This window comes from Xiphophorus couchianus, chromosome 21, assembly GCF_001444195.1.
Source record: "Xiphophorus couchianus chromosome 21, X_couchianus-1.0, whole genome shotgun sequence".
Lineage (NCBI taxonomy): Eukaryota > Metazoa > Chordata > Actinopteri > Cyprinodontiformes > Poeciliidae > Xiphophorus > Xiphophorus couchianus.
In genome coordinates this window covers 499,589-512,852 of record NC_040248.1, presented here as the reverse complement: position 1 = coordinate 512,852, position 13,264 = coordinate 499,589, and the positions used below count along the sequence as shown (strand labels likewise).

At 46.1% G+C, this 13,264-nt stretch overlaps 1 protein-coding gene across 1 annotated transcript; it reads right to left on the bottom strand.

Moving 5' to 3' along the window:
• Positions 1–923: 923 nt before the first annotated feature.
• On the bottom strand, positions 924–5,081 carry LOC114136607 (activin receptor type-2B-like). The gene is made up of 8 exons (XM_028004685.1): positions 4,082–5,081; positions 3,831–3,974; positions 3,625–3,756; positions 3,409–3,557; positions 3,202–3,316; positions 2,983–3,121; positions 2,525–2,655; positions 924–2,161 (listed from the first exon to the last, which is right to left on the bottom strand). Exons 1-8 carry the CDS (start codon positions 4,400–4,402, stop codon positions 1,982–1,984), a joined length of 1,311 nt encoding a protein of 436 aa, XP_027860486.1. The 5' UTR covers positions 4,403–5,081; the 3' UTR covers positions 924–1,981.
• Positions 5,082–13,264: the final 8,183 nt, after the last annotated feature.

Below are 13,264 nucleotides of genomic sequence, written 5' to 3'. Positions count from 1 at the left end.
GGTAACCGACTTTCAAAGTAAAATCAGATGAAGTGGGATTGTTTTGAATCTTTAACTAATAAATAGTTTAGTTTAACTTCTATCAGAACCGCTTCAAAGTCTATTTCACGGATAAAGCTTAATGATTCATGATCAAAGTTCAACATTTCCTAACACTCAAAGTTACATTTACAGAATAAAATCATCTCACTTGTTGAGTTTTAGATGAAGCCGCATTTTAACCTGCATGTTATTAGAAATATATCTGATCTGATCTGTGAGTCACATTTCCCTCTGCGTCTCACTGAACGTAGACTAAGAACAACCCCAGCTAAATGTGACAAAATGATTTTGTAAACGATAAAAATTTATTTCTGTCCTGCTGATGTTTATGATCATTGAGACAAAAAAGGATATTTGATAATAAAAATTTTAAAAAACACGCAAAACCATGAATAACGCTCACCTGGCCTCTCCAGATTAAATGCATCTAAAAGAATTTTATTTAACTAGAGAAAATATTAGTTTTAGTCAAAAATACCAACATAATGTGAGTTTTTAATTCAGATTATTTATTGTTAAAAACTAATAATCTCAGTAATTATAGTTTCAACAAGGTGTTCCTCAGTCCTGAGCGTTTTGGTTCTGCTCCATAAAAACCGACTCAGAGACCGACTGACCATCAGAGCAGGAGTTTAAATCAGTGATTATTAATAATCACTCATTAATAATCACTAAATAACCACCAAGCCTGAAACCCAATATCGTAACGGACTGAATGTTACGTTTTGAACCTCGTCTCTGCTGGGCTTGCGGTTGCCACGGCAACGGGTGTGTTTACACGACAAAGAGTAAAAAGTTCGTCCTGGAGAAATCAGGGATTTTCTTTCCTCCTTTTAGAAACGATTGGATGAAAAGTGATCAGAATAAAACGGACTGTAGAAAATGATGAGACATGATTTATTATTTCCATACAAAACCAGAGTAATGTGAACGGATGTTTTCCTTGTTTCTACCAGCTGCTGGTTCTGTGAGCAGAACCATCCCGGACCTGAAGGAATCCACAGAAACTGAACAGAACCAGGATCTCCTGAACCGGCTGCTGCGTTTGCTTCAAGCTCCGCAAGAACCAGGAAGGTCCAAACATGGCGTCCAGCAGCTGGAAGGAATCTGGAGCCTGGAGCTTCCTGGACGGCGTCCCAGAAGGGACACAGGTCAGGTTTGGTCCCAGTTAAACAGGGAGACCAGCAGGTGGCGCTGCAGCCTCTGATTAGCAGCCTGAAACAGCAGCAGCCTCTGTCCTAGTCAAAGGAACCGGGATAACTCCTTCATGTTGGAGCGTCGGTTCGGTAATTACCTCAAACTGCTGCTGATTTCTGCTGGAACCACCAACCACAGGGTGGCGCTGCTGGAGGTCAAAGGTCACAGGCATATCACTAAGGTAAAGATTATAAATGAGCCAATCAGCATGTTCAGAATAAAATGTGATGTTACACATTGCTGTACCACTATACCTCATTAGTTTCTATAGGCTGACCCCTGACCTTTGCACTATCCCTAACCATCTGCAGTACATACCTAACCGTAACCCCTGACCCTAAAATTATGTTTTTATCTTGTGTGGAGAAGCTAAAATGTCCTCACACACACACACACACACACGTGTTTCTAAGCCCCGCCCACTTAAGCTTTTCACCTGCCATGGCTGACTTAAGCCCCGCCCCTTCCAGGTAACCTGTCGTCCAGGTTACCTGAGGAGTTTTATCTCTGCGCTCTGATTGGCTGAGCTCAGTCAGCCAATCACAATCTTTGCTTTTCTCCTGACCTCACTTCCTGTTTCTGAATTTTCAGGATTCAACTAGTCAGATCCGAAGGTCAGGAAGAGGTCATGTGGCAGCGAGCGACAGCGCCTCCATCTGGTGGGAAGGTCTCTGCGTTTCCGGCGTCCAGCAGGGGGCAGCAGAGCTGAGGGACCGCAGGTTCTCCTCAGGTACCAGACTGTTCAGGCAGCATGGTTGGTTACCACGGTAACGGCGGGGACGGTGCCAGAGGTGGGGGGAGCCAGGCCGGCGGCGTGGCAGCGGATCTGGGAGATTCTCTCCTCAACGCAGCCGGCAGACAGACGAGCCTCGGCGTCCTGATCCCAGCATTCCTCTGCCGTCGCACAGACCTGGGCCAGACCCTGCAGAACCAGAACCAGACGGTCCAAACATCAGGACCAGACCAGAACCAGAAAAAGATGGTCCAAACATCAGAACCAGAACCAAACGGTCCAAACATCAGAACCGGAACCAGACGGTCCAAACATCAGAACCAGAACCAGACAGTCCAAACATCAGGACCAGAACCAGAACCAGACGGTCCAAACATCAGAACCAGAACCAGATCTGCGGAGGAACCGGGTCTCTCCTGCAGAACCGTCTGGTATTAAGCAGTAATCAAATGGTTCTGGATGTTTTCCTATCTGGATCAGAACTTTATCCACCCTGAGGGTAACTCAGTGGTACCGGTCCGGTTGGGAGGGAAGCGGTTCTGGATCACTCACGCTGTGCTTGAGCCAGAACTCCTTGATGGCCGGCCTCGTCTTCTTGTGGACCACGACGTCCTGCAGGTCCTCCAGGGTCGGGTGCTGACCCACTTCCTCCTCAAACGGCAGCAGGTACTGACCCAGCGGACCTGAACACATCCAGAACTCACAGCTGAGCGGCCAGAACCAATCAGAACTAATCTGGGTTCCAAACGGGTCTGGACCGCAGCAGGACCCAAAGGTTCTGCCTCAGTGGACCCTTAAACCACGCCCACTTTGTGCATAGGCCACGCTCACTCGGTGTCTAAGCCACGCCCACTTTTGCCCTCATTTCCATATTACTAACAGACTCAGGTTTGTTTTCATGTAAATATTAATGATAACTAAACTGATCATTCAGACCATCCTAGCATAAGTGCAGTCTGGCGCCTCCTGTGGTGTCTGTGGTGAACTGCAGCAGCGTGTTGATGCGTTACCGTCGGCGGCGCTGCAGCGGCTCACCGCCTCCCACAGCACCAGCCCCACGGCGTACATGTCGATCCGGAGGAAGGCGTCTCTCTGGAAGTTGATGGCTCCCTCCAGGACCTCCGGAGCCATGTAGCGCCTGGTGCCCACCTGCACAGAGAGCCCAGATGAGGCGCGGCGGCGGCGGATCACCTGCGGCGGCTCAGCTGCAGCTCCGCACGCCGCCTCACCTGTCCGTGCGTCTCTCCAGGCGGCTGCCCCGGCCTGAAGAGGACGGCCAGGCCAAAGTCGGCGATGACGGCGGTGAGGTCTGAGCGCAGGAGGACGTTCTTGCTCTTAAAGTCCCTGAGAAGGAACAGAACCCGTCAGAACAGAACCCTGAGGTACATTCTGAGGTCCGGTACCAGAACCGGTTCTGCCTGGATTGTGTCCCGGACCTGTGAGCCACGGCCGGTTTGTGGCGGTCTCCTCTCAGGTGGGGGATGTCCTCATGGAGGTAGGCCAGGCCGCGGGCCATGGACTCGGCGATGTGGCACAGCTCGGTCCAGCTGACCGCGTTTGCCTTCAGGAAGTCCGACAGGGAGCCCTGCACACACACTCTGGTTTCACTGGTTTCACTGGACCCCCAGGGCGGGCAGGCCGTCCTTCCTCACCCTCTCGTGGAACTCGCTGATGAGCCACAGTTCGCTCCCTCGTCTCTCGGCCGCGATGAACCTCAGGATGTTGTGGTTCCTCATCCCCGGCGTCAGGAACACGTCTCTCTCGCTCTGCCACGACTCCTGGTTCTGTTCAGAGGAGGAAGAGGAGTTAGACAGAGACGGCCCAGCAGGATCCACGGACCATCCTTCCGGCTCGGCACCTGGCTGGCGAAGATCTTCACAGCCACGTATTCATTCAGGATCTGGCCCTTCCACACGCAGCCAAAGCGCCCCCTAGCTTTCAGCTCCAGCAGCTGCAGCGGCTTCAGCCCCAGCAGGGGGGAGGCGAGAACAGGACCGGAATCCTGGAGGACCAGAAGGATTTATTCACCGTGGATCAAACTGGACCTGGCTGATGCAGTACCGGCAGAGCGCCACTCGGTGGAGCTCTGACGCGCAGCTCCTCCCTGACCTCCACGTTTCCATACGGAGGCTTCCGGCGTCGGTACGTCCAGACGGCGAGGAGCAGAACCACGGACAGCATGGCGGCCGACGCCAGGCAGTAGATCAGGACGTCCAGCGCCTTGATGGGCGGAGCCTCCATCACTGAGACACAGGTAAACAGGAGAACAGGTAAACAGGAGGCACAGGTAAACAGGGGAACAGGTAAACAGGAGGCACAGGTAAACAGGAGAACAGGTAAACAGGGGAACAGGTAAACAGGAGGCACAGGTAAACAGGAGAACAGGTAAACAGGGGAACAACTGTGCACTTCCAGGAACTTTTCTAGCATTCAGTTCATTTCATCAAGAAGCAGCCACTCACAGTGAGGATCAGGTAAAGCGCCTCATGCATCACTTCCTGTTCAGTCTTAGGTATTAAGACGGGGGACCGGGCTGCCCAAAGACAGGCAGAGCGGGAATCAAACTGGCAACCCGCCGCTGATCCCCTCGTTCAGTCCTGCTGACCCCTGACCTTCAGCCAGAGAAATGCTCCCTGATTTAAAAACTTTATCCGGTGCTTGTTGCCCCAGTCAGCAGATTCATCCTCCACATAAACATCAAACTGTTAAGCAGGAAGTTAAAAGTGTGGAGCTGATGAAACCTTGTGGATCCTCCGTTCAGCTTGTTGAATATTATTTAAACCAAATGAAAATAAAAAGCTACTGAATGTTTCATCATTATTGTGATTTAAAAACTTACAGGTCAGAATAAATTATTATGGGATGTTATAACTCTGTCTGTCAAAATGGCCGACATCTTCTGAGGTCGCTCAGTCAGATGTCCTATTTCAAACCTCTGAGATCTGGAAGACGACTCTCCTCTTCAATGGACCAACCAACAGCTGAGTTCGGCCCATTGGACCGGCCCGGTTGGGACCGATGCAAAATGATTTGACCCAAATTTGACCCCAGGTCTTCCCCGGCAGTGATGACGGGGTTAAGGTCCTGGTACCGGCGGTACCACCAGTAAACGGACTCACCTGGGCTGCTGAGGTCAGGCAGGTGGGTGAAGTTCTGATTGCAGAAGTTTCCTTCACAGCAGCAGAAGAAAACCTGGGGAGTTTCCTCCGTCGCCACGCAGTCCAGCCTGGAGGCAAACAGGAGGAATGAATGAAAACGGTTCTGATGTTTCACCCAACAATCAGAACCAGAGAAGTCGGGTCTCATCTGAACAAATCCTCCAGACCAGCAGCATTTGGCTAAAATCTACCCAGCAACAGGTGACCTTCACCTGGGCCAAGGTCAATCAATCAATCAAATTTTATTAGTACAGCACATTTCAGCAGCAGGCATTCAAAGAGCTTTACATCATAACCAACAGAAACACAATGAAACATGGAATCAATAATCAAAACATGACATTAATTCAGGTTCCATCAATAAATTTGTAATTGATTACGTTTCAAATAAACAGGTGGGTTTTTAGTGGAGTTTCATCCATAAAGGTTTACCTGTTGCACTCCTACTGTGTTATATGGAACAACATTCCTGCTGCTATTTTTATCACACACAGGTCAGGCTGCAGAAATGACAGGAAGTCACTGCAGAGATACAGTGAGTGTGTGTGTTAATGTGTGTCAGTGTGTGTGTTGGGGTGTGTTAATGTGTGTGTTAGTGTGTCACAGTGTGTGTACCGGTCGTAGCAGTTGAAGTCGTCCAACCAGCATCCTTTCTTCAGTAGCTCCATGGATCCTGATTGGTTCCTCCAGGAGGCGTAGCAATGTGAGCGTTTGTCCTCCTCGCCCTCACACACCTCCACGCCGCTCCGGTTGGTTTTCTCCGCCTCGTAGTTCACGTTGTAGTACTGGCACTCCCTGGTGGGGCCCTTGCTGGGGCCCAAACCTGCAGCACGGGGTCAAAGGGTCAGAGTATAACCGGCCCGTTTGCCTCTGATAAAGAGGAAGCATCAGCTGCTTCCTGGTAAATGTTTGTTCTGGACAGTTAGCAGGTGCTGCAGTACCACAGGCGGCCACAGGGGGCAGCAGGATGACAGAAACGGGATTTTCTCAAAGTAAGAGCAGAGGAAGACCTGGAGGCTCAAACTGAACCAAGTGATTTATGGTTCCAGTAATGCCAGAATTAATAATAAATAATAAAGACTTTGTGGCATTCAGATTTAGTAATGTAATTATATTAGCTGTGTTACCACCCCACGCCACTAGAGGCAGTATCAGGCCCGAAAAGGAGCAGATTTAGAAGTTCACAGAAAACTACAGAATCTGTTAAAAACTGTGAGCTGCACTGAAGTAAATAAAAGAGAGAAGTTCAAATACATGCTGAGAGTGAAAATCCTTCCTAAAGGTGAAGATATATCACAGATTTCAAAAGAAAATAAAAACAGGAGAAACTGATAATATAGTAAATAGCGCCCGCTTTACTTCTGGAGTGCAATGGTCCCATTTCCAAATAAGGTCTGAGACTGACAGAGGTCCGTCCCGCCCTTCCTGTTTGCTGCAGCCAGGTTCTTCTCAACTGAACAGAGGAAGAGGAGAAGCTTCATTCCCAGCTTCAGAACCAAAAAGGTTCTGGACAGGAACCAGTGGCTCGGTGATGGAGGCCTGCTGATGTAGGATTGAGATGTGGAGGTTCTGTTGGACCTCCTGGTCGGCCCGGTTGGGTCGGCATGACGACCTGAGACAGCTGCTGGCCGACGGCAGAGTGTGAGAACGGCTTTAAACTCAGACACATTAGCATGTCTGAGCGCGACCTTTGACCCCCGTGTTTCTGATGCTAATCACCAATCATCAGGAGGCTGTGAGTCAGGGGTCAGAGGTCACTCAGAGTCAGAGGCATCTGCTGCCGATTGTTCCTGTGGAGGAGGAAACCCTGGGAACACACACACACACGCTGCTTCACCCCGGTCTGATTTCTCCTGCTGCGTTACGTCTTCATGTTTCTGAGGATAAATCGGTTTTAACCTGCAGCAGCAGGAAGTGATGTCACAGTGATGTCATCAATATAAACGTTTTTCAGGAGGAATGAAACCTTCAGAGGACAAAGTTTCAGGGTGTAAAATATAGAATAAAATGTTTTAATACTTAAAAACAGTTTAAACATCAGAAGATTTAATCCATAATGTCCTGGAAGAGCAGAAATATTAAAATAGATTAAAGATCTCAGAATTAAACACGTTTTAATGTTTTCCAACTTTAATCCTGAAGTTTGTTTCATTTCCTGATTTTAGATGTTTATGATTTCTAGATGATAAAATAAAGTTTAATTTCTAAGAACAGAAAATCTGAACCAGAAGCTGAAATCCTCCTGAGATTCTGATTGGGTGAAACGCGTCTCCACCTGCAGCAGCTGAAGCTTTAAGTCTCATCAGTTCATCCAGATTAATTAAACCTGGTTACAGCTGCGACTGCAAAGCCTTCTGGGCAATGTAGTGTTTAGGATCTTTCTAATCCTAATCTGTGTGTGACAGAAAGTTTCTAACATCTCCCTGAAGGTTTGGTCCTGGTCCATGTTGTCGTGGAAAAAAATACTATTTCCAGTCACTGTTCAGGTAAAATCACTCAGTCAGGTTTATTCATATATTGTTCACAATACAGAGAAGCTTGTAGGACAATCAGTGATGAAGCAGGTCTGATGCTGCCAGGCAGAGAAACACATGAGTTTTATACCAAAGATAATAACTAATAAACAAGAGGAGACAGTCTGGTTCTGATGCAGCTGCAGAAAACAACTTCCAACCTTCTACATGGAACCAAATAGTTCTTTTGGTGAGAGTTCACAATCATTCATATAACATGACTAGCAGATGTTAACTTATTATAATTTTTCCATCACATTTCCCCCCTTTTGATTATAAATAAATATGATAATATTTAATATTAATCAACACACATTTTCTACGGAAGAGGATTAGGGCCACTGAAAAAAAAAAAATTATGGCCCAGAAAAAAAAAAAAAATCTCTAAATTTTCATGTAAAAAAAAAAAACAAAAAAATTCAGTGTCCCGAAAAAAAAAAAAAAAAAATTCAGTCCCGAAAAAAAAAAAAAAAAAATTTTCAGTGTCCCGAAAAAAAAAAAAAAAAAAATTCAGAAACCACAATTCTGACTTTTTGCTAATAAAATGCTACTTTACCCAATACTTTCCTGGTATGGTTTTCAATATGTTGATTAAGCTCATTTTCCATTTGAGCAGGTCTAAAAGCTATAGTCTAAATGCATTAAAATACAGTTATCCCTGATAATTACTAAAAATATATAAACTGTTGCATTTGAAGGAAGTCACAAAAACGCTCTAAAAATGTTCTCATGTTTTTTGGAATTTAGAAAATACAATTTTGCTAATTCTAACTAACTTAGAACAAGAAACGTTGGGGTGGTGCGGTGGAAAAGCACAACCCATGTATGGAGGCCTCAGTCCTGAATGTGGACATCACAGGTTCAAGCCCCGGACTGATGACCTGTGCTGTGTAGCTTCATTACTGGCTTTCCTGTCTGATCACTCTCAAAGGAAGAGCAAAAAAACCCTTAAAAAGTAGGAAAAGTTTTGTCTTATAACGTCAGACGGTGAGAAAAAAATTGCACATGACTTTTTTTATTATTATTTATTTTTTCATTATATATATTTTTTTACATTAATCAACTGCTCATAAATATCTGGTATCAACTCTACTATGCAAACTCTTGGTAAACAAAACAATGAAGTTCATTTGTATTTCACAAAGAACTGGTTTTCATGTGTTCAATTTATGACGTAATTCTTGCTGTACTGCCATTTTGTTCACATCTCAACCATACATTGTCAATATCTTTAGTTTAACAGAACAGCATTGTGTTTGAAAAAAAATTATATTTTTCATTAATCATAATGCATACCCATTTAAAAGGATTGATATTTGGTACATAACTGATTATCATAGAACAATAATTAACTTTGCATCAGCGTTGTTTCTTCAAATGACAGTGTGAAAGCAAAACAAACTATGGATTGGGAAATGAAAACATGTCAACAAAACTGTATGTTTTACTTTTATCAGCACAGTAACAGCTTGAAGACTAATGTCAGGTCAAATCAGAACTCTACAATAAAATTATGACAGCAATAAACTTTCATGTTCTGGCAGAATGATGTCGAAAATGTTATGTTTGCTTGCACACAATATGTCTAATTAAATGCAGTGCAGGAAGTCCTGTTTAGAGGGCACCTATCAGACATTGCAAAAACTATCAAATGGCTCCGTATGATCGAGATAAACAGCAACACTTTTTAAATTATCTTTATGCACACTGAAAGTTACGGAGCTCCCTGAATTTTTTTTTTTCTTTTTTTGGGACACTGAAATTTTTTTTTTTTTTTCGGGACACTGAAATTTTTTTTTGTTTGTTTTACATGAGAATTCAGAGATTTTTTTTTTTTCTGGGCCATAATTTTTTTTTTTTCAGTGGCCCTAATCCTCTTCCGTACATTTTCCCTCCTCACTCACTCAAAAGACAAGACACAACACAACACCATCCTGGAAGACGTAACAAAAGGAACATATAGCAAGATATGAAAAACCCACCAGCATTTCCCTATTCAACCCTATAATAACATGACTGTGTTGGTAGGAAAGTTACCCTGCAGCCCCTCCCTGCCAGGGAGGCGGTTCTGTTTATGTTCTGGAAAACTGTGGAGGCATCAGACCAATGATGGAAGACAGAACAAACCAAGAAACAATAAAAAAGAAAATAAAAATGTAACACAAAAGCTAATTAAGGAGGAGAAAAAAAATGAACAATAAAAAAACATTTAAAAAGAAAAACAAACAAAAAAACAAGCTTAATAGAAAATTTATATCTAATCACATAACTCAACCTAAACCACATCACAACAACAATCCATAATCATGACATACTTTACTCCAACTAAACTTAAAAAGAGAAAAAAAAACTAAAAAGGAAATAAAAATCATTTCCAGATCAAATGAAAAATAAAATCTAAATATAAAATGCATATGTTGAACATGCAGAAAGGATAAGCATTTGTTTTTGTGAAACAGACATTTCTGTGAATTGCATGGGAACCAGTCTGCATGGGAACCAGCCTGCATGGGAACCAGTCTGCATGAGAACCAGTCTGCATGGGAACCAGTCTGCATGGGAACCAGTCTGCATGAGAACCAGCCTGCATGGGAACCAGCCTGCATGGGAACCAGCCTGCATGGGAACCAGTCTGCATGGGAACCAGTCTGCATGAGAACCAGTCTGCATGGGAACCAGCCTGCATGGGAACCAGCCTGCATGAGAACCAGCCTGCATGGGAACCAGTCTGCATGGGAACCAGTCTGCATGGGAACCAGTCTGCATGAGAACCAGTCTGCATGGGAACCAGTCTGCATGGGAACCAGTCTGCATGGGAACCAGCCTGCATGAGAACCAGTCTGCATGGGAACCAGTCTGCATGGGAACCAGTCTGCATGGGAACCAGCCTGCATGAGAACCAGTCTGCATGGGAACCAGTCTGCATGGGAACCAGCCTGCATGGGAACCAGCCTGCATGAGAACCAGTCTGCATGGGAACCAGTCTGCATGGGAACCAGTCTGCATGGGAACCAGTCTGCATGGGAACCAGCCTGCATGAGAACCAGTCTGCATGAGAACCAGTCTGCATGGGAACCAGTCTGCATGAGAACCAGTCTGCATGAGAACCAGTCTGCATGGGAACCAGTCTGCATGGGAACCAGCCTGCATGGGAACCAGTCTGTTTCCAGGCTTAGGATCCCTTTGTATAAAACTCATGTGTTTCTCTGTATTCTGCTCAATATATGAATAAACCTGACTGAGTGATTTCACCTGAACAGGGTTTTTCCACAACAATGTCCTAACTGGGTGTCCTGTCCCGCTCTGTCACACACACACACACACACACACACACACACACCCTCCCCCCAGCAGATGGACTAAACAGCTTCGTGTGAACAAACAGAACGTCCATCAGCGTCCGCTCCTCCCCGACGGCTCCCACTAAAGCTGAGGCCACTGAGACGTGACCTCTGACCTCTGCAGCAACAAAAGCATCTGAAGCTTCTGAGGCGTGAAAACTTTCAGATTGTTCCACCAATTTCAGATGAAAACAAGGAAACTTTGTCAGAGATCCGGCCGGCTCCAGTGGAGCTCTGGTCGTTCTCTAGAAGCTCATCACAGATCCAGACTGCCGGTGACCACTTCCTGTTTTCTACTTCCTGCCGTCCAGAACCTTCCTTCAGCCTGCAGAACCAGAAGCTGCTCCCTCCGGCTGCAGAGCAGAGGAGTCGGAGCAGCGACTCCTGAGTCAAAACGTTTGGGATCTGATCTGGTTTCTGGTTCAGATTTACAGGAACGATTAGTAAACATGTTGAATGTGCAGGAGAGCGGTTCTGGTCCTGCGGCTGCCGCAGAGCAACCCGATCAATTCCCCCGATTCACTCAGCTCCTCCATCTCTGAGCCGCAGAGGAGAATCGACCCTGAAGGTCACGACTCTAAATCAGCAGAGCTTCAGCTGCTCAGCAAGCATTTTCAGATTAGCATCTCAATAGCTACAGTAATCCCTGACCTTTGACCCCACATCCCAGAGGAGCGTCTCCTCCATCCATCACCAAGATCAACAGGAGAACAAGCTGGATGAACTTCAAACCAGACCAGCTGATCACAGCAACATGGCTGCTGGATCGGCAGCGTCAGAAAAAAATTTATTCTGCCAGAAACTCAAATTTTCTACAACAAGAAAATTTCTGAGTTTCCAGCAGATTAATTTGAACTTCCTCTTCCTTTTTCTCCGATCTGCAGCGGCTTTAATATGCCGTCATCAGGCTCATATCCCCTACTCCAACATCTTTTACCAAGAGGAGCAGCAAAAGCAAAGGCGGCGGGTTAGCAAAGCTAGCTGCTGTTGGGACATGTTACTGTGGAATATGGGATATATTAGCAGGTCTTCAGTCAGAGGCCTCCTCAGATCACTGCGATACTGACTGCTACAACACTTTGACGATCCTTGATGATCTGAATGTCCTTCAGGATAATAAAAATATGAACTGAACTTTATCAGGGATTTAATGTTTAAAAGACATCAAATCTTTCTGCAGCAAAGTGGTTTATATATCACTACAGATATAAACTTAAAAATGTAGATATTTCTTCTGTTTTCAGCATCTAGACTGAAACTCTATGATCGATTCTTTTATTTCTACATTGAAGAAAATCTGATTATTAAAAATCAAAACTGGTTTTTCCTGAACTTTCACTGCATGAGGAGAATCATCTCCTCTATCAGCCAGCTGACCAGCAGAGGTTCTGATCCGGTTGGAACAAAGCAGGAACTCATCAGTCCACCTTAAACCAGAACCAGAGAGGGTTTGCCATCTGTGTGTGTGGAGCATCAGGAGTGTGTTTAAAGAGTGTGTGACAGTTTAATGGGTCCAGTTCCCTGCAGCAGAACCTCCAGAACCTCCAGACTTACCTGAGCTCAGAGCCGCCAGCAGCAGCATCATCATGCCTCCGGCTCAGCAGGAGGTCCTGCTGCTCCTCTCTCCTTGGTCCTCCTCCAACATCCAACAACCGGACCCCCAACTGGACCCGGATCTCCCGGACTGCAGCAGATCCAAGCCTCCCTGCAGCTCCCAGGCGGGTCGGTCCGCTCCTCTCTCTTCTCTCTCTGACTCCTGGGGTCATGCTAAAGGGGGAGGAGCCAAGTGGTAGACCCGCCCCCTCAGGTAGAGCAGCCCCCAGTCTCTGAATAAACCCGGTCGGACTCCGGACTGGACCCGGTTCTTCTGTTCAACAGTAGGCTTTTATTCTGACAGTCCCAGCTGGAAGTTGTGTGAGGGGATTGGTTCTGGTTCTGGTTCTGGAAGGCAGAATGGACCAACCTGAGCAGAACCCAACAGAACCAGACTAGGAAGCTGATTCTGTTCATCTGGACCTGCTGTGACCCGGGTCGCCATCAGAACCTCCACCACTCACTGAGCTGCTTTAACCCGCCAACCGGACCAGAATGGACCGAACCAGCTGGTTCTGAAGAAACCCGCCGAGGACAAAGGTCCTGTTTGCTCCAAATGGACCAGAACCGGGCCTGAACCGGGTCCAGGTCAGTCTCTGGGTTTAAAACTGAATGATGATTATAGATTATAATCCATAATAAACAACAGAACCGGGTCAGATGAACAGAACCGGGTCAGAACCTGAG

What these genes read in the sequence shown, in the direction of transcription:
- LOC114136607 (XM_028004685.1), bottom strand. Translation starts at nt 4,402, where the DNA reads ATGCTAGAAAAGTTCCTGGAAGTGCACAGTTGTTCCCCTGTTTACCTG. An exon ending in AAACCGGCCGTGGCTCACAG is followed by an intron (nt 3,317 to 3,408) that starts GTCCGGGACACA and finishes GTTCCTTCTCAG; the next exon opens with GGACTTTAAGAGCAAGAACG. An exon ending in AGTTCTGGCTCAAGCACAGC is followed by an intron (nt 2,162 to 2,524) that starts GTGAGTGATCCA and finishes CTGGTTCTGCAG; the next exon opens with GGTCTGGCCCAGGTCTGTGC.